The following is a 27,203-nucleotide window of genomic DNA, read 5'->3' as shown; positions in this document are numbered from 1 at the left end:
TATATAGACTTGTAAAGTTTCAGAGAACCCGCAAATAAAAACAAATAAACAAAAAAAGAACTTAAAGTAAACTAATATACATGGCATTAGAACTGGTATGTTAGGTAACTTGAAAATCAAATCATGGCATCAATACATCAAGTTATTGATACTTATGCCTCATCTAAATATGTGTCTCTTCTTTTAGTCCAACAACGTAGAATCGGAAACTAAAACAGATGTTGTCATAGAAACCCAATCAAAGTGGAAGAATCCGAGGAAGAGTATTATGGGAATAAATACACATGTGCAACGCTACTTTGAACAGTCAAAGCCAGAAGACATTGACTATTTTAGTAGATTTTTGTTTCCAGTTGCCTTCTTGATTTTCAACTTATTTTATTGGCCAACTTATCTACAATGGCTATCATAGATTAGCTTTGAGTGTGACTCCTCTAGATGGCGGCAATTACAATGTATCTGCACGTGAAATATGGATTCAAGTTGAAGTATTGGCAAATCCCGCGGGAAGCGGATATTGAAGTGGCAGACGGTCTTGTGAGATAGGGAATGTATTTTCTGCCCATATCCTGTACTGAGAGAAATAATATTATGGATCTAATAGCATTGTCTCCATCCAAACTATGGCTACTCTATAGTTTGGACAGGAGATATGACGTCGTCATATGTAGACAAGGTCGATTATGTTTCAGGTGGTACAATGGCCACACATTTTTATAAATAACAGATATTTACATATTCCGAAGCAATGTAGTTACTGTTTCTGATATTGGATGGTAAGATTTTAGTATTAACTTAATCAACTTCAATTTACAATGTACATCATTTATATCAATTATGGTGCCCCATATTACCTTTATCTGAACCTCTTAAATAAGAAAGATTGTCTATTTATATATCCGCTGATAGCGCTTTTGAAAAGAAGACTATTGACAGGGTAGAAATAATATTACATACATACATACATACATACATACATACATACATACATACATACATACATACATACACACACACATACATACATACATACATACATACATACATACATACATACATACATACATACATACATACATACATACATACATACATACATACATAGTCAGTCAGTCAGTCAGTCAGTCAGTCAGTCAGTCAGTCAGGCAGACAGACAGATAGACAGACAGACAGACAGACAGATAGACAGACAGACAGATAGACAGACAGACAGACAGACCGATGACATCAATTACAAGGGAGGATAATTGCGTAGGTTAAAAACCAACTATAAAATATCATGTTCAAGTTTACTAGTGATAAGTCACAATGAATACTTATGAAAAGCTGTAATTTAAATGCCTCTGATATATTTTTAACCTTTGAACTCCTGACCTATTGAATGCATGTTTGAGTAACTAACAAACCTTGTTTGTGTTTATCTTTGTAGCTTGTATATAAACATTTTCATTTTAATAAATCATGATTGGAGAAGTGCGAAATGTTTTTTTTCTTCACATATATAAATAGATGCGGTGCGAGTATGTTATGCATACATATTGTAGAATATGTTCATATTGTATTTACTGTTCGTGATATCAGTCATCATTGTATACACATGCCTTCAAAGTTCAAACACTTTCACACAAAACAGTGCGTTTTTCACATCATGATCATCACCTCCTCTCCATTTTCTCTTCTCCTATCTCTCCCTCCCCCTCCAACCTCTCCCTCCCTCCAACCTCTCCCTCCCTCTCGCCAACCTCTCATCCTCCTCCTCCTCATCTTCTTCCTCCTCCTATTCATCATTCTCTGCCACTTCACAACCACCACAATCACTACCAACATAATCACCACCATCACCATAATTACCGCATCAAACACCACCACCACAATCACTAGCACCACAATCACTACCACAAACACCCGAAGCACAATCATTACCACCAAAATCACTACCACCATAATCACCATCATTACTACCACAGTCACCACCACCACAATCACTGCCACAATTACCACCACAATTTCCACCACCACAATCACCACCACAATCACTATCACCACCACACAACCACAATTACCACCACAATCTCCACCACCATAATCACCACCACAATAATCACCACCACCACCATAATTATCGCCACAAACACCACCACCACAATCTCCACCACAACAATCACTACCACCATAATCACTACCACAATCACTTCGACCACAATCTCCATCATAATTACTACCAGATACCCCCACCAATCAATATTACAATCACTACCACCAAAATCACCACCACAACTACTACTACCACCACAATCACCACCACCACAATTACCACCACAATCAACATCACAACACTACCACCAAAATCACTACGACCACAATCACCACCATAATTACCACCACCACAATCAAATTCACAACACTAACACCATGATCACTACTACCACAATCTCAACCACCACAATTACTACAACAATCACTACCACCATGATCACAACCACCACCAAAAAAACTACCACCATAATCACCTCTATCACAATCACTACCACCATAATCACCACCACAACAATCACTACCACAATTACCATCACAATCACCACCATCACAATCACTACCACCATAATCACCACCACCACAATCACTACCACAATTACCACCACAATTACCACCACAAAAATCACTACCACAATTACCACCACAACAATCACTACCACCATAATCACCACCACCCCATCACCACCATCACCACAATCACTACCACAATCACTACCACAATTACCACCACTACCACTACCACCACCACCACAACCATCATCCCCACAATCACTATCACCATAATCACCACCACCAGTCACTATACTATGATCACCATCACAACCACCATTATCACAATTACCACCACAAACACCACCACAATCACTACCACAATCACTGCCATGACAATCACCATCACAATTACCACAACAATCACTACCACCACAATGCCCACCACAATCACCATCACCACAATCACCGCCACAATTACCACCACCACAATTACCACCACAATTACCACCACAATCACTACCACCATGATCACAACCACCACCACAATCACTACCACCATAATCACCTTCACCACAATTACCACCACCACAATCACTACCACCGTATTCATCACCATCACAATTACCACCACAATCTCTACCACCACAAGCACCGCCAACACAATTACCACCACCATAATCACCACCACTACCACCACCATCATCCCCACAATCACTATCACCATAATCACCATCACCAGTCACTATACTATGATCACCATCACAACCACCTTTATCACAATTACCACCACAAACACCACCACGACCACAATCACTACCACAATCACTGCCATGACAATCACCATCACAACTACCACCACAAACACCACCACCACAATCACGGCCACAATAACTACCACGTCAATCTCCACCACCACAATTACCACCACAATCACTACCACCACAATCCCCACCACCACGAACCCCATCACAATTACCACCACCACAATCACTACCACAATTACCACCACCACAATAACTTCCACAATTACCACCACCACAATCCCCTACACAATTACCACCACCACCACAATCACTACCACAATTACCACCACCACAATTACCACCACCACAATCACTACCACAATTACCACCACCACAATCCCCACCACAATTACCGCCACAATCCCCACCACAATTACCACCACCACAATTACCACCACCACAATCACAATTACCACCACCATAATCACTACCACAGTTACCACCACCACAATTACCACCACCACAATCACCACCACTATTACCACCACCACAATCACTACCACAATTACGACCACCGCAATCACTGCCACAATTATAACCACCACAATCACTACTACAATTACCACCACCACAATCACTACCACAATTACCACCACCACCATCCCCACCACAATTACCACCACCACAATCACTATAACAATTACCACCACCACCATCACTACCACAATTACCACCACCACAAACACTACCACAATTACCACCACCACAATCACTACCACAATTATCACCACCACAATTACCACCACCACAATCCCCACCACAATTACCACCATCACAATCACTACAACAATCACCACCACCACAATCACTACCACAATTACCACCACCACAATCACTACCAGTTACCACCACCACAATCACTACCACAGTTACCACCACCACAAGCACTACCACAATTACCACCACCACAGTCACTACCACAATTACCACCACCACAATCCCCACCACAATTACCACCACCACAATCCCCACCACAATTACCACCACCACAATAACTACAACAATTACCACCACCACAATCACTACCACAATTACCACCACCACAATCACTACCACAATTACCACCACAATCACTACCACAGTTACCACCACCACAATCACTACCACAATTACCACCACCACAATCACTACATGGATGAATGATTGGTACTTATTTTTTCATTTCTTGAGTAATAATATAATTTTACAATGTTTTCGGCTTCATGAAAACTACGTTACATATATCAAAGCCAGTGTTCATAATATAGGATATTGTAAAAATTCTTCTCTTTTTAAGTGTGTAGAAAGTGTGTTATTGTGCTACAGTGATTTGTAAAAGAAAATTGGGTAAACTTAAAGTATCACTTGTTAACACAAGTGAACACAAGTAAAAGCAATTAAACAAACATTTGACAACATCGTAACATTTCAATATATGGAAAAGCGACAGGTGCAATGCGGACTGCGCCACTATACGAAAAGTCAAATTTACCCACCTTTACCCAACCTTCAACCTACCTGTGACCCACCTAACCACCATCCCTGTCTGACTGTCTACAATCCCCAGGGGAGAGATCACCGGGGTAAATTAAGTCAAAGGTGGAACTTTGTCTCATACTACCCACATTTACACATCCTTTGCCAAAGATTTACCCCGGTGGAAAGACAAGGTCAAATATGACTTTTCGTATGTGACATAGTGATTTTTTGGACTTTTGGTAATCTATAAACTACAAACAAGGACTTGATCCAAGTTGTTGAGTAAGTTGAAAAACAAATAGTATTGTTGTGAAGTTGTTTCACTCATTAAAGATCGCATAATAAAACCCCTTTCTTATTCACGTGGCCACTTTAATGTCACTTAACGACTAAAGGTTTTAGCCCCAGACTATTTTGGTTCTCAAAATTGAAACAAGATCCAACGTTTCCGGTGGAACTCTTCATGACAGTTCCGATAATTGATGATTTCGAGGAAATAAACAACACAATCTGTCCTCAACATATATACTCTGACGTTTAGTCAGGAGATTTATATCTATATGAAAATGTCAGTGTATGTGAAACAATGAGTGCTATGATATCTACAATGTGCAGACATCCGTTTTATTGGCCTGACCACTTTAAGTTCACACAGCTGTTTATATCGTTGAACTGAGTTGCACATTTGTCAGTATACACGTTTATCGAAGTGCGAGGCTGGTAAATGAACAGAACAAACACAGTAACGTTGCATTTCTTACGAGGGAAGTGGAATCCTACGTCTTCGTCCTCCACGTTTAAAGTGTGATAACCATTCTCCACTTCGCAAGTTGAACTGGGGAAAACGGTGAGTAAAGCTCAACAGACGAATCGTAATGACTCTAAGTATACTCTAAGTAAAAGTATTAAACTTTTGCAGTTGATTTGTTCACTTAAATTTCGGTCACACTTTCTCATTTCAAATCAAGAAGAAACAGATACAAACTGGATCGTAGGGATTTTGACTATTGGTCACTTAGACAGTAGTCAAACGTTTGAATTGAGTATTTTATAATTTGGAGAGTTGAAAAGAAATGTGTATTTTTTTTGTGAGCTGAGATCAACGTGATTCTTGCATGATAGAGATATGGGTGTCCACATCATACCCGGTTTTTCAAGGTTACCACACTAACTAACACTCCGCAAACTTGGGTGTTTTTTTTTACTTTTGCACCTGTTCATTGGCAAAGTACATTTTGAGGTCATAGTCACATACCATGTTACCTTATAATGTTCGGGGTTATTTGTAAGAATTATGTTTGTACACGAATTATCCGGGATTAGTTCTGGGGTTATTTTGATAATAACATACACTGCATTCACTTGGTTTGATCATCTCTCCAATATCAGACTAAACATGACTATAAACAAGTATTCTATACGAGAATACTTTTAGTTTAATCTATTAATAATTGATATGTTGGTTAACTGGTCGAAAGGAAAAGATTTGTTAACTCATCAGTCGTTGTGTATATGTTTAATGGAAGTGACAGTTTTGAATAGTTATCGATTGGTTGTAAAATCTCCTTTGAAATAACAATTCCGGGGTCACCTGAGTTATAAGAAACACAAAAATTGTCGTCATACTGACAGAAAGAACATGACGTCAGCAGCACAGAGAATTGTTTCAGAAAGACGTCACTTTGACATCATTAACTTGAGATTAGTTAATCATAGCTTAAAGTAGTAATTCCTTTAATAGAGACCATGGGCGAATGAAAATATTGGAAACCAGACATAAATTGCATTCCTGTAAGGACAAGACAGAATCACTTTTGATTTGATGTAGCTTCATGCATTTTCATAAACTAACATAAAATGTCAAATGCGGGGAATGAAGACGGTACCTCCTGTCATGTTACAGATTCTCAACAACAATAGGTAACATGCCACCCATATGGTTAATTACACACAACATCAACAATATATACAAGTCAGTTGCGGTAAATAGAGATCACAGTAAATTAACAGGCACTGCTAGCTACTTGCAATAAGACGTTATGAGATACTTAAATAATTGTTTTATGATATCGTAGGTTGTGACGAAATGTCACAGGGCAGCTATTTGGAATTTAGTGAAGATACTGCAAGTTGTGTTTCATATGTAAGTATTTTTGTTTTGTTTCATTACATATTCAAATTTAGTTGAAACTTATCCTACAATGCTTACGTTAGCTTTCGATATATAATCGACGTGACAGGATGATAAAAACTACATACTTGAAATCACATGAATGTGTACCATCATAATTTACCTAGGGTAGATAACATAACTTTGTGCGCATACCTGCCTACCTACCTGTACGTGCACGCCCACCTATCTTTCGTAAGTTCACATGTGGTTTAATCAATATATCCCTCCTTATTCAGCGTATTTCTACCGTCCTCGTTCCATCTGTTGCTGTATACAGTTGAAAATTTCGATATTTTGTATGGATCTGACATGTGTGTAGTAGTACACTAGTCGCTAGGATAACTATGAAACTGTACATCACATTACTGTATCCTGGTATCATCTTGAACATCTTGAAACTGTTGAAGTTTCGTGCAGTATTGGAAAACATAGTCTACATACCTCATATAACAAATGGCGCAAGAGAAAGCCAGTTGAAAGTTAGTTTGTACTCTGTGAGGGCCAGTTTAGAGGTATTAAATATATAAAATTTGACCAAATATCTCTTGTTTGAACTTAAACAAATCAAATTATGTATGGGAATGGGTCAAAATAGAAATGGTTTCAGTGATCAGTAATCTTAAAGTGCTATGTATTCATTTCTTATTTGGTACTCTCAACTATTTTCCCAACGATGTCGATAAACCATGCACAGGAATATGTGGTGTGTTATATCTACCGCTACTTATGATGATGATGATGATGATGATGATGATGATGATGATGATGATGATGATGATGATGATGATGATGACGATGATGATGATTATGATGATGATGATGGATATGGTGCAGCTAACGATGGTGATGATGATGGTTTATAAATGATCAAGCCAAAATCGACAAATCAAAACCAGAATGCAACATCTGAACGATGTCTTTATATTTCTCCTCCCAGAGTACGAGACATGACGAGCCTGATGTCAGTCTGACAACTGGCAATGGTCAAAGTAGAAATACTGAAAAAACTCAGATGCCATATAAATACAAAGTGGCCTTAATTATCACTGCCATCGTAGTACTGGGACAAATAACAACAGCCTTATTAATTCACTTTCGGCTTGGTAAGTGGAGACTACAGTTCTATGTGAAAATTGCTTAGGCGTAAAAAAACGAATTTGTGTGATTCCGATTACATTCAATTTTAAAATAGGTGAGGTAGGTAGATTTTTTTTATATTATTTTATTTTATTTTATTTTTTTCATGTGTAAGTGTCTAGTTCAGTTTTTCCATTGTTTTCCAAATGATATATGTGTTGTTTGTTGTTGTTATCAGATCCTATCAGATGTACAGCCATTTCAGATTGGAATCATACTTTTATATTCTTGTCTTTTTAAGTTGATGTCAGTTTCCGTATCCACTATCTATTGCGAGACTTGGCCTTATAGTCTGTTTGAAAATGTAACAAATACAATCTGGGAAAAGACCTTTAATTTTTTAGCAATTTACTACTACATCCAAATCATGTTAAACTACCCCATTGGACTTTTCTGTCGTCATGAGGCAAGGTCAAGGGTGTGGGTGTGGTCCGTAAATTAATACCAATTGTAACCTTTTCAAGGCTCATTTAGGGTGTAAATACATAGACTTTGGAAATTATTTTATTACCGCGACATAATTATAAACACAGGAACACAAATACATACATATGCACTTGCATACATACATACATACATACATACATACATACATACATACATACATACATACATACATACATACATACATACATATTATTATTATTATATATGTGTGTGTGTGTTTGTGTGTTTGATTTGTTTGTTTGTTGTTTACTTATTTATATATTTATTTATTTATTTATTTACTTCCGTGTTTCTTTATTTACAACCCTAAAATATGGCCATAAAATCAAGAGACAAAACAACAGAGTGGAGTACGTCCAACACCATATAATGCACAAGTAGATGCCTCTGAACATGGAATTGTCACAAGAAATTACAATTACATACCCGGTAAGAATGCCGTTCTTCACTCATTACATACATACATACATACATACATACATACATACATACATACATACATACATACATACATACATATGTACGTACGTACCTACACGTATGTATGAATGTATGTATGTATGTATGTAGGTATGTATGTATGTATGTATGTATGTATGTATATGTATGTATGTATGTATGTATGTATGTATGTAGGTAGGTAGGTAGGTAGGTAGGTAGGTAGGTAGGTAGGTATGTATGTATGTATGTATTTATGTATGTATGTATGTATGTATGTATGTATGCATGCATGCACACACACACACATATATATAATAATAATAATAATAATAATAATATGTATGCATGTATGTATGTATGTATGTATGTATACTTAGGAATTCTTAAGCAATTGAGATCTTTACAGGTAAATAATGATAAACACCATGGGACGGGGACTATTATTAGTAAGTTGGGGTTATGAATTTGGAACTGCTGTAGTGATCAACAAAAGAACTTGATTGGAAAATATTTTACAAATTAATAAAGAAAGCGATTAAAATTTTGTACAAATGCTTATGCAGTGACATGTATTTGTTTTAGTTCAAAGGGAGCAAGAATTGGTAAATGTTGCAGCCTTTAAACCTATTGCTCAAAGTGGCAAGGTGGGATGGCTTCCATTGGGAGGGGCAGTTGATGATAATACGAATGGTAATGCACATCAAAAGAGCTGTTCAATGACTAATGGGGTCCAAAATGCATGGTGGAGAGTAGACCTTGGCCAGGTCCATGCTGTCCATCATATTATTATTTACAACAGGCAGGACTGTTGTGGTGAGTGTATTATTCAGTAACTGTTATTAACTTTATCAAACCAATAGTGCATAATTTAGAATGAATGATTGTGAATGATGTATGTATGTATGTATATGTATGTACGTATGTACGTACATTTGTATGTATGTATGTATGTATGTATGTATGTATGTATGTATGTATGTATGTATGTATGTATGTATGTATGTATGTATGTATGTATGTGTGTGTGTGTGTATGTATGTATGTATGTATGTATGTATGTATGTATGTATGTATGCATGCATTTATGTATGTATGTATGTATGTATGTATGTATGTATGTATGTATGTATGTATGTATGTATGTGTGTGTACGGACTGACTTATAAGTTCCTTATGCATTTCTACTTGTGTGTGTGTGTGTGTGTGTGTGTGTGTGTGTGTGTGTGTGTGTGTGAGTGTGAGTATGTATGTATGTTTTTTGTAACCTATACTTGGAGATACTAACCAGAAGCCCCCCCCCCCCTTCAATTTTGATTTGGAACAGGAACACCATCCCCATTATCGCTTGTGGGGAGGGTATGGGAGGGAGTGTTTGACTCCCATGGTGAGCACTTTTCTGAAAATAAGGCCTAATGAAATAATAGTTAAAATTTGTTTCTGTTACCCCGAATGACCCTCGTTTAAACACCTGACCCTAAACATTTTGCAAAAAGATAAAATGGTAACAAGATACTTTTATTTCCATGTACTTCATGCCCTTACCTTTGTGATCGGAAACAAATATTTTTTTTAAATTTTGACATGTAGACGATCCACTAGAGACACATATTCTAACACCATATACACAATATTGAAAGCCATGGAATACTTGAATATTGTCTTGGATACACCAATTATTCATAAAAGACATCCAACTTATCAGAGTTATCCAAATACATTTGAAGAATGAAGAAAAAAAATCAATCATAACGTTGTAATTGTGATTAACTGAGAAAATATGCATAACCATTGCTGAAAAAAGCAAACTATCCGAAAGTCGAACTGGTTTCCAAAAGCTGTCACTCCAATAAATTCTACTTCGCCAGCTATAGAAGAAAACCCACATAAGGAGTAGTTTAGTCTAACCATCTTGTTACGCTATGAATATACAGACATCTTATGTGTACATATAGTCCTTGGCAATCGCAATGTAATATACGTCTGATGATCGCAGAAGAAGCGTGAAACTCCAAGTAATAACTTTAATATAACATCCGTATACCACAGGGAACAGCACGAATAAATGATTTTGTTCTCGCGATTTTCCGGATTTCTATTATTTTCTTAATTTCTCTATATTTCAAACAAAGTTTTAAATATTGCCATCATAACCATTGTTTCCTCTCACTGTTTTTGCCAATTTCCTACTGTTATCACTATCTTATCAGAGTTTACCAGCTTTGCATTAATCAGTAGCTTGCTAATCCTGGAACAAACTCACAGGTTATTTGCCAAACTAACACATTGTGCAGTGAGTGTAAACTACTGATCAGACTCATGGAAGTACACGGAAAGGGTAGCAACTCCAAAAGGACGTGTCTAGAGGAAATCTGTAAATCACCCTGACACTTAATTTTTCATGAATTCACAAAACACCAGAAAATAAACAAACGGTAAAATCCTGCAAAGCTAAAATTGTCTATCGTGTAGACCAAAATCACAGTCATAGAGGGATTGTGCCAAAACGTAATATTACAGCAAAATTGGCATTTTTACGACAAAGTCAGGAAATGTTTGAGCAGATACACATGTTTGCCACAGATGAAAATAAAAAATGTCTATCTTGTAACAAAGAATATAATCATGCAGCACAATTGGTGATTGGTCAGCATTGTACAATGCATGTGATTGGTCAGTATTTTACCTTACATGTGATTGGTCAGCATTGTACCTCACGTGTGATTGATCAGCATTTTACCTCACGTGTGATTGATCAGCATTGTACCTTACATGTGATTGGTCAGTATTGTACCTTACATGTGATTGGTCAGTATTTTACCTTACATCTGTTTGGTCTGCATTGTACCTACATGTGATTGGTCAGCATTGTACCTACATGTGATTGGTCATCATTGTACCTACATGTGATTGGTCAGCATTGTACCTACATGTGATTGGTCATCATTGTACCTTACATGTGATTGGTCAGTATTGTACCTACATGTGATTGGTCAGTATTGTACCTACATGTGATTTGTCAGTATTGTACCTTACATGTGATTGGTCAGCATTGTACCTTACATGTGATTGGACAGTATTGTACCTTACATGTGATTGGTCAGTATTGTACCTTACATCTGATTGGTCAGTATTGTACCTTACATCTGTTTGGTCTGCATTGTACCTACATGTGATTGGTCATCATTGTACCTTACATGTGATTGGTCAGCATTGTACCTTACATGTGATTGGTCAGTATTGTACCTTACATGTGATTGGTCAGTATTGTACCTTACATCTGATTGGTCAGTATTGTACCTTACATCTGTTTGGTCTGCATTGTACCGACATGTGATTGGTCAGTATTGTACCTTACATGTGATTGGTCAGTATTGTACCTTACATGTGATTGGTCAGTATTGTACCTTACATGTGATTGGTCATCATTGTACCTACATGTGATTGGTCAGCACTGTACCTACATGTGATTTGTCAGTATTGTACCTTACATCTGTTTGGTCTGCATTGTACCTACATGTGATTGGTCAGTATTGTACCTACATGTGATTGGTCAGTATTGTACCTACATGTGATTGGTCAGTGTTGTACCTTACATCTGTTTGGTCTGCATTGTACCTACATGTGATTGGTCAGTATTGTACCTACATGTGATTTGTCAGTATTGTACCTACATGTGATTGGTCAGCACTGTACCTACATGTGATTTGTCAGTATTGTACCTTACATCTGTTTGGTCTGCATTGTACCTACATGTGATTGGTCAGTATTGTACCTACATGTGATTGGTCAGTATTGTACCTACATGTGATTGGTCAGTATTGTACCTTACATGTGATTGGTCATCATTGTACCTACATGTGATTGGTCAGCACTGTACCTACATGTGATTTGTCAGTATTGTACCTTACATCTGTTTGGTCTGCATTGTACCTACATGTGATTGGTCAGTATTGTACCTACATGTGATTGGTCAGTATTGTACCTACATGTGATTGGTCAGTATTGTACCTACATGTGATTGGTCAGTATTGTACCTACATGTGATTGGTCAGTATTGTACCTTACATGTGATTGGTCAGTATTGTACCTTACATGTGATTGGTCATCATTGTAGCTACATGTGATTGGTCAGCACTGTACCTACATGTGATTTGTCAGTATTGTACCTTACATCTGTTTGGTCTGCATTGTACCTACATGTGATTGGTCAGTATTGTACCTACATGTGATTGGTCAGTATTGTACCTACATGTGATTGGTCAGTATTGTACCTTACATCTGTTTGGTCTGCATTGTACCTACATGTGATTGGTCAGTATTGTACCTACATGTGATTGGTCAGTATTGTACCTACATGTGATTGGTCAGTATTGTACCTTACATGTGATTGGTCATCATTGTACCTACATGTGATTGGTCAGCACTGTACCTACATGTGATTTGTCAGTATTGTACCTTACATCTGTTTGGTCTGCATTGTACCTTACATGTGATTGGTCAGTATTGTACCTACATGTGATTGGTCAGTATTGTACCTACATGTGATTGGTCAGTATTGTACCTTACATGTGATTGGTCAGTATTGTACCTACATGTGATTGGTCAGTATTGTACCTTACATGTGATTGGTCAGTATTGTACCTACATGTGATTTGTCAGTATTGTACCTTACATCTGTTTGGTCTGCATTGTACCTTACATGTGATTGGTCAGTATTGTACCTACATGTGATTGGTCAGTATTGTACCTTACATGTGATTGGTCAGTGTTGTACCTTACATCTGTTTGGTCTGCATTGTACCTACATGTGATTGGTCAGCATTGTACAATAAATGTGATTGGTCATCAGTGTACCTACATGTGATTGGTCAGTATTGTACCTTTAATGCATGTGATTTGTCAGCACTGTATCTTACACGTGATTTGTCATCATTATACGTTGACAGGTGAACGACTACTAAATGCGGAAGTTCGTGTTGGGAACGACAGCCATATTTTGAACACCAACACACAGTGTGGGAGGATGGTCACTAACAATATGTACAAGGAGATGCCAATTATATTTTATTGTGACATTCCTACATATGGCCGATATGTCAGTGTACAATTGAAAAATAGGAAGGACTTTCTCACTCTCTGTGAAGTGCAAGTGATGGCACCAGGTATGCATAACTGTAAATGGATGAGGAGTTGGTATTTATTTTTGGATGTTTAATTTTATAAAACAATTTTATCATGGCTTCCTGCTTGATAAATCAATGTGAAACTACATAGCTCAAGTCTCTGTTTTTCACGCAATAGCTCGCAAAAAAAGCACCCCCCAAAAAAACCCAAAAAAAAACCAACCAAACAAACAAAAGTGTAACAGTTTGTTATTGTATATAGCAAGCCGTTCAGGCCAAAATTGTTAGCTATAGCATTTTATATTTGCTGTAGTTACAAACTAATGTTGATGGTTTATGTGTGTGTTTTTTAATGGAATCCACACTTTTATTCAATGTTAACATTATTTTAGTCAAACGAGTTTTCATTTATTTGAGATTATTTTTTTATATTTCGTCAAACCAGAATTTTTTAAAGGATTATATATATTTGAAAGTATATTTTTTAATAAAGTGTCTTGTTTCATTCTTCAATTTTTTAAAAGCGTTTTTAAAATAATTCGAAAATAATTAATATCGAACTTTGGTCAAAAAAACTGTATACCTTCTGACCACTCGATATCCATACATGGGTGTGGAGTAACTCAAATGACTTACTTCCGGAAGGTGTAACACGTTGGTACACTCGCGTGGCCATTTTATTGAATACATACGAATACATACAATGGTGCTCCTACTGGCAGACGATAGACGATTCTCTTTCGTAAGTGTTCATCGCCCAACCCTTCAACTAAAGTGATAAATGTTCAATGTATGATTTGTCTTATTCTGCGCCAGTCAACGAAGGGAAAATGACGAAGTCAGGGCCTGGTAAATTTCTCGGGGGGGGGGGGGTCCATCGAGCAAAAAGACTATGAACCTGGGCATCTGACCTCCTTCCTGTGAATACAGGATGATCTCTATCAGTTAGTTCAAAATCAACTCTCTTATCAGGAGTGAGGGGGGGGGGGGTATGTTAAATTTAATGTTACAGTACTCTGTAGGAGTAAAGGAGTACAAAACACATTGAATCTTCAACTAGTTTTGCACCTCAATGGGCTTAAAGTTTCCAAGAAGCTTGAATTGGTTAAAATAAGTAAATACTGTAACAGTTTACATTAAAGAGACACAAGCCATGAGTGGCACAAGGTGCGATATAATTTTTTTACGAAGTGAAAATTCCTACATTAACTATATAACTATTCTAGCATACAATTTGCATAGCACATTTGTATAGCACTATTTTGAAATGTTTTGCCGTGTTTATACTCTTGGTAGGTCACAGTCACTTCTTTTCTGCAGTTACAATCGATCACATTTATACTAACATGTTATGTGCAACCATACAAAATCTACCGAAAGCACTTTTGGAAGACAAAGTTGACCGTCTGACAATCGTCATGCATATTGTTGCTCATTAAAGAGTTTTAATTTAGTTTTTAAACACTAAGTGTTAACAAACAAACACACCCACACACCCACACACACGCGCGCGCGCACACACACACACACACACACACTCGCACACACACACACACACACACACACACACACACACACACACACACACACACACACACACACACACACACACACACACTTTGGTGCCAGCGTGACCAAATCAAAGTATGTAGCTAGTCGGCAGTTTATGTTTGTGTGTGAAGCCAAAGGGTGTAAGCAGATACAAGGGCACACACACAAATACACATAATACTCACTTACACATACACCAGCAACACGAAATGAGACTAGGCGCTCTTCATATTTTATCTTACAGTTACACATCATGCATTAATTAATGTGGCCATCAACAGACAGGCTTCTCAGAGTTCTTCATGGATTAATAATGATCCTAACCGTGCATTAGACGGTAACAATAACGGTATTTGGGATGGGGGATCTTGTTCACACACTAAAAACGACAGAAATGCCTGGTGGAAAGTCGACTTGGGTACTTCATATGATGTCCAGCAAGTAATCATCACAAACCGTCAAGATTGCTGTAGTAAGTCTAACTTTCCTGGGTTCTTGCAACTCAGTTAGTGTATATGATAAAGGAGTTATTATTAAAATGAACTAATGCCGTATTTTGTGAATGTTCATTTTTAACAATTTAGATGTTGTTATCATGTTTGATTTCAGATCACTTAAAATTCAATTGTAACCTTTATTTTGAAAGATAACTAGCTGGCCTTTGTGAATGTCACTTCTTTGTTGACAGTTCTTCCACTTAAATCTAGGAGAACGTATCTTAAATGCAGAAGTTCGGGTGGGAAATAAAAGCACAGATTTCGCCTCAAATATGCTCTGTGGAACTCCGGTTGATTCGACTCAAACAAGGATTGGCACAATAGTAATGGATTGTGACACTGCTACGATTGGACACGTGGTCAGTGTTCAATTAAAGGACAGAACCGACTATCTTACACTGTGTGAAGTTCAGGTTTTAGTACAAGGTAATATTGCGTTGAGCATCTGATATTTATAATACTGCTCCGTGTCGATTTCATTGATTTAAAAAGACACTCTGTTATGTACTTCTCGGACGGACAATTACTTGGTGTACTCCCCAGAAGTGTCCTACTACATCGATGATACTGGCAAGGAAACATACTATAACAAAGTTATACTTAGAATTCGATTGGTTTTGATATATTTCCAGTACATCGTTGTTGTTATTTCGAGCAACATACCGGAACTACTTATAATTGCCCAATATCATGGTGAGATAGGAAACCAAATATTTCTCAAATTGCTTCATGACAGAGTGATAAAACAGTAAATTGACAAAGAGAAACATCATACATTCGAGATTGTCTTTAGACTTTACCTACCAACGGGTGAACACAGTAAAAACAAAACTTATCAGGCAGCACTTGTACTACTGAAGCGGGTTCCTAGCTAATGTACAGTTCCATACTTGCACGTTTGTAGACACTTTGATTATAATATTGAAATTGTCCTGTTCACTAGAATTCAAAGCGTGTCCGGTTAACAGACATGGTCAGAAGAAGAGTAGCGTAACATGGATTTACCTTCGGTTTCCTATTTCCATCTTCCGCATGATCGACTCTTGGAACACCCTAGGGATTACATGTATGTAGCACCCTCCCCCCCCCCCGATGATTCTGATTTGTGAGAATTTATCAAATGTATTTCCAATAAAATGTGACAGTAAGTTACATGGAGAAATCTCATGTGCCATTTAAATGCATAACTGGCGAAAATTACTTGCTTTGGCCCCTATAAAAAATGCAGCCAAATGAAATCAGCCGTGCGCTTGAATCATAAATGGTTGCCTTCATAGCATAAATGTTCTGTTCTGTATGTTCTCTTTATATTAGCAAGTTCAAACCAAAAGGATGCCACGGCACTACATTTAGGTAATGTGGCTCTGGGTAAATCTGCCTCACAAAGCAGTAACTGGCAAGGTAGCTACCCGTACAGAGTTATAGATGGCAATACAAATGGAAATTGGAGTGAAAACAGCTGTACACAGACTAACAATGATACAGACCCTTGGTGGAAGGTCGACCTTGGCCAAACTTTCCCAGTGTACCAAGTTATTGTCACCAATAGACATGATTGTTGTAGTAAGTCATTACCTTCAGGATTGTTATATTATGCATTTGTCTGTGTATATGTCCGTCCGTCCGTCTGTCTGTCTGTCTGTCTGTCTGTCTGTCTGTCTGTCTGTCTGTCAGCCTTTCTGTCTCTGTGTCTGTATATCTACATGATATCTCAAACACCACTACATAATTCAAGGCATCTTGCTACACCTCTTCCTTATGGAAATAACGGGAGATGACTCGCGTTTTCTAACACACTTGGAATTGTATGCATACGTACGTACGTGCGAGCGAGTGAGCGTACGTACGTACGTACATACATACATACATACATACATACATACATACATACATACATACATACATACATACATGTATGTGACTATTTCGTTAAATAATACAGAGATCTATAGAGAAATAAATGAATGAACGAACGAACGAACGAACGAATGAATGAATAAATGAATGAATGAATGAATGAATGAATGAATGAATGAATGAATGAAACCTAAATTTAGTAACGGGTTGTAAGATCGAAAATTCAAAATATTTTTTTGCAAATACAGTATCATCAAATTATGACAAAAATAGATAATGTATTCAACAAACAATAGATATCCAGTGATTTTGAGGCAGTTCTTGTGATAACCTTATTAGAAGCGTATACACAATTTCAAATAGACACAGACAAACACACAGATATACACAAAAACACATATGATCATAACATTGTCTTTCCATACACAGTCATAAACCCTATTTTCTACCTATGTCAGAGGATCGCCTATTAAGCGCTGAAGTGAGAGTTGGGAACAACGACAGAATTGGTGAAAACACGCTTTGTGGAGAACCTGTGGACGACGATCAAAACAGTTTTCGCCAAGACACGTTATTTTTTGATTGCAATGGTCCACTTCGGGGTAGATATGTTAGTGTTCAGCTAAAAAATAGAAGAGATCATATGACAATCTGTGAAGTTGAAGTTTTGGCGCCATGTAAGTATCTATATGTATAGTCATATTTCCTGTATTAAACAGACCAGTAGAGGTTTTCTAATGATGGCGCTACACTTTTACCTTTAATGTTTTCGTCTTGTTGGTCACTTCTGAAGGAAGCATCTCATTCTGCTGTATGGTATGCATCAATAATAAGTTCACTGTGTCCTTGAAACTGTGGCTCCACCAAGAAATGTATATTGCACATTCGAGTCACATAGACTCATATGTAATAAAACTGCCACCCTTTTTATCTATGCTTGACGGAAACCAATTGAAAATTATATTTGTTTAAGCAAGGTGTACTCTTGTAAGAATGTTCTGTATATCGAAGACATGCACTGATACCGATAAGCTTATCGTTTCCATCAATGGTGTCCATATTTGATTTCTGATTGGTTGCTTATGACAATTTGCAAACAAAGTGGTGGCATGCATCCACGTCTCATTATATCCTGCAAACATACTAATTGCACTTAGTTTCCCCAAGAACTTGGACAGTTATCACACCTTATTGAAATGACGGGCGAATCATAACCACAGTGATACATCAATGATAGTTTATTCCTTCCCAAGTGGTATTGTTACCATGTTGTCCATTATATGACAATTTTACAGTAAAATTCGCACGTATATGGTTATCTTTCTTGACTGTTTATGTTTACCTTAGTCAACATTAGTGACAAATTCACTACTAACAGCATTAAGTTACTCGATACTGTCGACCGGAAGCGGAAAGCTGAGTAGAAAGATAATTTCCGGTAACATTGCACACTGGGACTTGGGGCTCAGCTCATCTTCAATCTTAATATATTCCAATATTTTGATACGTCCAGTATTTAGGGCCTCAAATGTGCTTGTTTCAATAAAAAATACAATTCTTATGTTCTTCAAACAATCTCCTTATCAAGTCGCTAATCTTCAATAATAAATATTTTCTCGCCAAAACACCCTGACCAAACTGTAAGTAGTTAAAACACAATACCGCCATATAACTCAGTACACACATACTGTCTCATGGTTTTCAGTTATTTGCTTATCTATGCATTTTTGTTTTATTTATTTATTTGTAAATTCTAGCATACGATGCCCTTGTCAATCTAGCTGAAGGCAAATTTCCTACCCAAAGCAGCACTTACCTTGGTAGCAATCCATACAGAGCTATAGATGGTAATACCGATACTGACCATAGTAGATGTACTCGTACCAATAAGGAAGTTGACCCCTGGTGGAAAGTGGACTTAGGATTCGAACAACAAGTGAAGGAAGTAATTCTCACCAGCGAGTATTGTAAGTATTATAGTAGACTAAAACACCGAGCAATAATAAACAGGCTTTGGTATTATTTCTTTCGTCGTGCAGGGTAACAATTTCAGTTGTTCGTCTGTACATATTGTACATGTTTATACAGTGTTGTAATCACAACCTCTAAAATGTTCTGAAATTATTATGGATGGATGGATACGATAACAGTTAATTGCTTTATCAGCTACGCCTTAATAAAGACAAAAATGACAAAATCACATGAATGTGTCAGAGTGGAAATAATCATTTATCACTAAAATTTGAGACCATTGATAAATAAAATGATTCAGTATCCCTTTATAGCATTTTAAGGCATCCTCACCATTAAACAGTGTACACAGCATGTACAACGTGTAAACACACTTAGGTTGTATTTGTCGTAAAAAGAGATAGCGTCATGGTGATTAGATTCTGTGTACCGGTCCTATCCATTTGTCTGTCTGTCTGTCTGTCTGTCTGTCTGTCTGTCTGTCTGTCTGTCTGTCTCTGTCTGTCTACCTGCCTGCCTGCCTGCCTGTCTGCATGCCTGCCTGCCTGACTGTCAGTCAGTCAGTCTGTCTGTCTGTCTGTCTGTCTGTCTGTCTGCCTGTCCGTCTGTCTGTTTGTCTCTGTATACACGATACTACTAAAACCACTGGGCTGATTGTAATGAATTTTTTTATACACAATTTTTCTGCTGTAACCACAAGAAGATTTTTACTACATCAGTGTAGTGAAATGAATGAAAGAGTTAGATTTTGACCAAGAACTTACATTTTGTACATTACATAATCAATGATTAGCCACAACCTAAACAATGTTACGCACACATTAATCTGTTTTATAGTAACAATATACATCTCCCTTAAATCATCCGCAATACTGTATGCTAATATTTCTTTTTCACCAATCGACAATTATTTACATCACCTATCATTTCATTGCGAAGAAATTGCCTCATTTTAGCTCAGGTCACTCACGTTATATTATTGGAGGTTTCAGAAACAGGTCATACAGATAGCTATTCATATTACAAGCTGCTTCATAACTCAAGTCTACTAAACACATAATCAATGCAAATGTAATCACCCATGTTGTAGCTTGCATCGTATAACTTGACTGTCACCTTGACTTTTATCTGTCACATTAGAATGTCAAACTTTGTCTGTGCAGTCATACACACGACATTGTCTATCGAAATAGTCAACAGTATTCAAAACAGTACGAGAGGCATTTAGTTACAGTAACTATTTGTTTGTTTTTCATCTTTTAACCGACTGACCTATCATTTTGAAGCTGTTGAAATATGAAACGTGAATTTCAAAGGGTCAACATAAGTGGATGTTATACATTAAAAAGTGATTTCATTAGTTTCTAATTTGATTGAGTCTTCTATTTCAGACACTATGTTACCGGATTACCAAGTTCGTGTTGGCAATCAAGCAGACGACATCACTTCAAATACTGTATGTGACTTGGATACAGTATACGATGAAACTGTCAAATTTGTCTGTGCTAGTGATGTCATAGGACAATATGTCAGTGTTCAGGTCAAAGGTCAAGACAATGCACTTCAATTGTGTGAAGTTGAAGTGTTAGTATCAGGTAATTTATACAACTCTATATCATTTAATAGATGTTGTCTTGGGATGGTTTTAATAGTTACATTTGTCGTCGGATGTCAGATTTTACGTCAAATGTCATTGAGACTGTCATGCACGGGTACTCAGTTCTTATTGGGAACGATTACCTAAATGCAGAAAAATAGAGATATAGGATCTAAATCTACATGTACAACACACACACACACACATACACACACGCGCACGCGCACGCACGCACACACACACATACATACATACATACATACATACATACATACACACATACATACATACATACATACATACATACATACACACTTACATATACATACATACATACATACATACATACATACATACATACATACATACATACACACACACACACATACACACATACATACATACATACATACATACATACATACATACATACATACATACATACATACATACATACATTGCAATCTCAATATGGCCGAGCATGTGCAACGCACATGCAAGGCCGCCTACATTCAACTGAGACAAATCAGCTCTATTCGTCACTTTCTCACTTCTAGTGCCACTCAAACACTTGTCTCCACACTCATCCTGTCTCGCTTAGACTATTGTAATGCTCTTCTCTCTGGTTGTCCTAAACACCTCACTGACAGACTACAGCATGTACAAAATGCTGCAACTCGGCTTGTCTGCAGAGCTAAAAAGTTCGATTGGCCCTACTTCATGGAACCACCTCCCTTTTGATCTTCGCCATTCGAAATCTTTGTCAACCTTCAGACATTCTCTCAAAACTCACCTGTTCAACTGCTAATAACTGTTTTTCTTTCTCATTTATTTAATACACATTACCTTGAATTCACTTTTCCATTAACTATTTCTGTATCCACTCTTCCTCTGCGCTTCGAGCTCTTCGGAGATGAGGCGCATTACAAATCATCTTATTATTATTATACATACATACATGCATACATACATACATACATACATACATACATACATACATACATACATACATACATACATACATACATACATACATACATACATACATACACACACACATACATGTACATACATACGCATGCATGCATGCATGCATACATACATACATACATACATACATACATACATACATACATACATACATACATACATACATACATACATACATACATACATACACAAACTGAAATTATTCTTACTGAAATTATTACAGTCTCTTCAGTGAAAGTGAACCTTGCCCTCGCAAAGCTTGCATTCCAGAGTAGTCTGTATGGAGATGGTTATCCTGCCAGAGCCGTTGATGGTAACCATGACAACAGGATATCTGGAGAGAGTTGCATACGGACCGAAAACGAAATAGGGCCTTGGTGGATGGTAGACTTAGGCAGTGATCACAATGTGGACAAAATTGTAGTCACCAATAGGGAAGACTGTTGTAGTGAGTAAAAAGAACTGTTTTGTTAGATTAGTAATACTTACTTAAATTAGCTGATTTCCATATGTTTACATTTCCATATTCATACATCATTTTAACACACCTACTACATTTCCTGTAGCTTTTGCGCTGTTTATTGAAATACAAATAACTTTTACTGGTTAACAGTTGCTAGTGCTGTTGTCTGTATAGTTGCTACTAGTAGCTATTGACAGGTGACATCATAAGTGCATGCGTACATGTTTTCAAAACAAACGGGACATGGCATCTTCTGTTGGCTCTGACTCTAATAGTCATATGAGCATAGAAACTTCATGTTGTTGGTTTTTTATTACAAATTCCTGAAGATAAATTTGCCACCCTTATGCGCGAAAAGGATTCTGAATGAACATTTTTGGTTAACATTAAAGAATTATGGTTTCCATTTTACTGTGTTATTTTCTGAACTATCGTCATTGTCATCATGTGTTAAACGTACGTACGGAACAGTGTGCTGAGATAGTGGGAATGTAGTAGGTGTGTTACAAAAGACAAGTTGACTGATCGTGCTCGCGCAGCATCATACGTCAGTTTCTCCCGAGGCTCGAGGAAAACTGACGTATGACGTTGCACGAACATGATCAGTCAACTTGTGTATACTACATGTAGAATCAGTTTATCTGTATCACATTTTTATCTCCCGTAAGGGTACGGGAGGTATCAAAAAGGAATGTCTGTCTGTGTGTGTGTCTGTCTGTGTGTGTGTTTGTTTGTCTGTCTGTCTGTCTGTCTGTCTGTCTGTCTGTCTGTCTGTCTGTCTGTCTGTCTGTCTGTCTGTGTCATCATTTGCTAAAAATCGGCTGGCTCAATTATAATGAAATTTGAAATATAATCTTTAGGGTAATGGCTAGACCTGATTAGGTTTTGAGCCAGATTTGTTAATGTTCAATTAGAGAAATTTGCATATATATTTTAATGAAATCAACTAATTAAGCAATATCTTAAGACTGCATACTTCAATTTCAATATAATTTAGTATATTCGTTCAACATAACAACATACATTTGTCCTATGAAATTTGGTGATGTAACTTACAGCGTTAACGAATAATTTGCATAATTAATTATTTTTGGTAATTAGGCTATATCTTAAGAATGCATCCTTCAATTTCAATACAATTCAGTACATACATTAACCATAACAAAGCGGATATGTCCTATTAAATATTTGACATAGCTTAGTCAGTTTTAATGAAAAATTTGCATAATTAATTATTTTAGGTAACTAGGTTGTATCTTACAAAATGCAAGCTTCAAATTTCGTGTATGATACATATATCAACCATAATAATACGCCCACTTTTGTCTGTTATGCTCTCCTCTATTGTAATCTAATCTAATCTAATATAATATAATATAATATAATATAATATAATATAATATAATATAATATAATATAATATAGTCTAATCTAATATAATCTAATCTAATCTAATCTAATCTAATCGAATGGAATATCTTCTATCATATATTTATTTTATACTCTATTATATTCTATTCCATTATATTTCATTGTGTTCTATTCAATTCTATTCTATTCTATTTGATATCATATTATATTATATCAGTCTTGTCTGTTCTGATCTATGCTATTCTGCCTTGTTCTATACTGTTCTGTGTTGTTCTATTCTATATTCTATTTTATCATACTATTTCAATGCTATGTTCTGTTCTATTCTACTCTATATTCTAATCTATTCTGTTCTATTCTATTCTATTCTATTCTATTCTATTCTATTTTGCCCTGTTCTAATCTGTTCTATTTCAAAAATGATAATCGTATCATAGAGTACAATCAATTTTAAATCAGTATGTATAGAAGTATTGTGTACATAACTCTCTTTCCCCACATTCTAATGCCATGCATTTACTATAGCGAAACTTTTTTCATTTCTCGATTTGAAATTTGTTATTGTTATCAATATTTGTATTTAGGGGTACAAAACAGAATCTATTAAAAGTAAAAAGCGCTTTTGTAGGATGAAAACTAAAATGGTTCAACCTCCCCCCCCCCCACTCCCACCCAATATCTAAAAATATTAAAAATTTTATGGTACATTGATCTTTTGATCTCGCCCCTTATCGAGGTACTGTTTATAATGACATTTAAATTGACAGCAGTAATCAATACACGGACGAGTGCAAGTCTGGCTGAACGTCTACCTGATTACTTATACAACTTTTCATTCTTATTTATTTATTGCACTATTTTGATATAATTTGATAGTTTGAAATTAATCTTCACTTCTTTTATTTGTTGATCTTTTCAGCTGATAACATTAATGGACTTGTGGCCATGGTTGGACCAAATCAAAACATCAATAAAAATATCCAATGTGGCAAAGAATTTGTTTGGGACAAAATAAACAACTCAACAATCGAATTTGAGTGTGCAACGCCTATAATCGGTCGGTTTGTTGGAATAACGTTTGAAAATAAGACAAACTTCCTGAATTTCTGCGAAGTATATGTCTATGGCTTGTAATCTTAGTATTTCATATATAAAAAGTATACCTAATCATGCAATGAAATATGAATTAATAAAATAATGGAATATGAATTAATAAAAATTATACCTAGTCATGAAATGAAATATGAATTAATAAAAATTATACCTAGTCATGAAATGAAATATGAATTAATAAAAAGTATATCTAATCATGCAATGAAATATGAATAAATAAAAATTATACCTAATCATTCAATGAAATATGAATAAATAAAGATTATACTTAATCAATGAAATATGAATTAATGCAATTTATACTTAATCATTCAATGAAATATGAATTATTAAAACGTATACCTAATCATGAAATGAAATATGAATTAATAAAATAATGGAATATGAATTAATAAAAATTATACCTAGTCATGAAATGAAATATGAATTAATAAAAAGTATATCTAATCATGCAATGAAATATGAATTATTTAAAATTATACCTAATCATGCAATGAAATATGAATAAATAAAGATTATACCTAATCATTCAATGAAATATGAATAAATAAAAATTATACCTAATCATTCAATGAAATATGAATAAATAAAGATTATACCTAATCATGCAATGAAATATGAATAAATAAAGATTATACCTAATAATTCAATGAAATATGAATTATTATAAATTATACCTAATCATTCAATGAAATATGAATAAATAAAAATTATACCTAATCATTCAATGAAATATGAATAAATAAAAATTATACCTAATCATTCAATGAAATATGAATAAATAAAGATTAAACTTAATCAATGAAATATGAATTAATGCAATTTATACTTAATCATTCAATGAAATATGAATTATTAAAAAGTATACCTAATCATGAAATGAAATATGAATTAATAAAATAATGGAATATGAATTAATAAAAAATAATTCTAATCATGAAATGAAATATGAATTATTAAAAATTATATCTAATCATGCAATGAAATATGAATTAATAAAAATTATACCTAATCACGAAATGAAATATTAATTATTAAAAATTATATCTAACCATGCAATGAAATATGAATTGATATACTATATAGTAGTTCTTAGTGTTAACAAATTTAACCTTGGCAGTCAAACATGGAAATATCAATTGCTGAGACATTAATTTTCATGTCATATAGGAAAGCTATATATATTCACTAATTTTATAGTAGTACTTTATCGTTTTGTTATATTTCTACTACTTATGCCTTGTATGTTTAGTAGACAGTGTACTATAGAAAGTTAATTGACGGCATGCAAGGAGTTAACATACTAGTATAGGTTTGTTTTAATTGTGAAATTTTCACAAACTGGAAAAGCTTAAAACAGACCCTGGTCAAAATAAAATAAGATGTCATTAGAAAAAAAATCGTTTCGTCTTTGTTGAATTGTGTGCCTATACATGCTGTAAGTACAGGTCAACGCTGACTTGCTGGGGGTTCTGGGCTAATGGAGTGTGTGGGGTGGGGAGGGTTTTTTTGAAAACACCACTTGAAATGTTGGGTGTCAGCAAAACTACAAAATTGTTGAATGTGTTATTTGTATTTTCCGTAAGGATCCGGGTGATTGTGTTTTAGTCATCTGTCTGCCAATGTCTGTCTGTCTATGTATGTGTGTGTGTATCTGTCTGTCTGTCTCTGTCTCTGTATGT

At 35.8% G+C, this 27,203-nt stretch overlaps 2 protein-coding genes across 2 annotated transcripts in view; both read left to right on the top strand.

Moving 5' to 3' along the window:
- LOC144444876 (glycine receptor subunit alpha-2-like) overlaps positions 1 to 842 on the top strand; it is a 14,460-nt gene extending 13,618 nt beyond the window's left edge. Inside the window, exon 8 of the mRNA XM_078134427.1 lies at positions 188 to 842. Within this exon, the coding sequence (XP_077990553.1) occupies positions 188 to 412 (225 nt within the window). The 3' untranslated portion in view covers positions 413 to 842. The remainder of the gene's footprint in view (positions 1 to 187) is intronic.
- Positions 843 to 7,307: 6,465 nt separating this feature from the next.
- Positions 7,308 to 25,632, top strand: LOC144444875 (uncharacterized). Its single transcript, XM_078134426.1, has 13 exons — positions 7,308 to 7,442; positions 7,901 to 8,066; positions 8,878 to 8,976; positions 9,571 to 9,801; positions 13,935 to 14,150; positions 15,907 to 16,134; positions 16,370 to 16,585; positions 17,474 to 17,722; positions 18,475 to 18,693; positions 19,774 to 19,983; positions 21,379 to 21,582; positions 22,798 to 23,022; positions 25,328 to 25,632. The coding sequence occupies exons 1-13, from the start codon at positions 7,308 to 7,310 to the stop codon at positions 25,540 to 25,542; spliced, it is 2,613 nt and encodes an 870-aa protein (XP_077990552.1). The 3' UTR covers positions 25,543 to 25,632.
- Positions 25,633 to 27,203: the final 1,571 nt, after the last annotated feature.

Source organism: Glandiceps talaboti, chromosome 13 (genome assembly GCF_964340395.1).
Source record: "Glandiceps talaboti chromosome 13, keGlaTala1.1, whole genome shotgun sequence".
Taxonomy (NCBI): Eukaryota; Metazoa; Hemichordata; class Enteropneusta; family Spengelidae; genus Glandiceps; species Glandiceps talaboti.
The sequence above is the reverse complement of the archived record's forward strand: the minus strand, read 5'-3'. Positions and strand labels throughout refer to the sequence as shown.

Excerpts from the sequence above, each read along its gene's own strand:
- LOC144444875 (XM_078134426.1), top strand. The coding sequence starts at position 7,308 with ATGAAACTGTACATCACATTACTGTATCCTGGTATCATCTTGAACATC. Across the intron at positions 17,723-18,474 it reads CAATAGACATGATTGTTGTA|AGGATCGCCTATTAAGCGCT; the intron begins GTAAGTCATTAC and ends TACCTATGTCAG. Across the intron at positions 21,583-22,797 it reads AGTTGAAGTGTTAGTATCAG|TCTCTTCAGTGAAAGTGAAC; the intron begins GTAATTTATACA and ends AAATTATTACAG.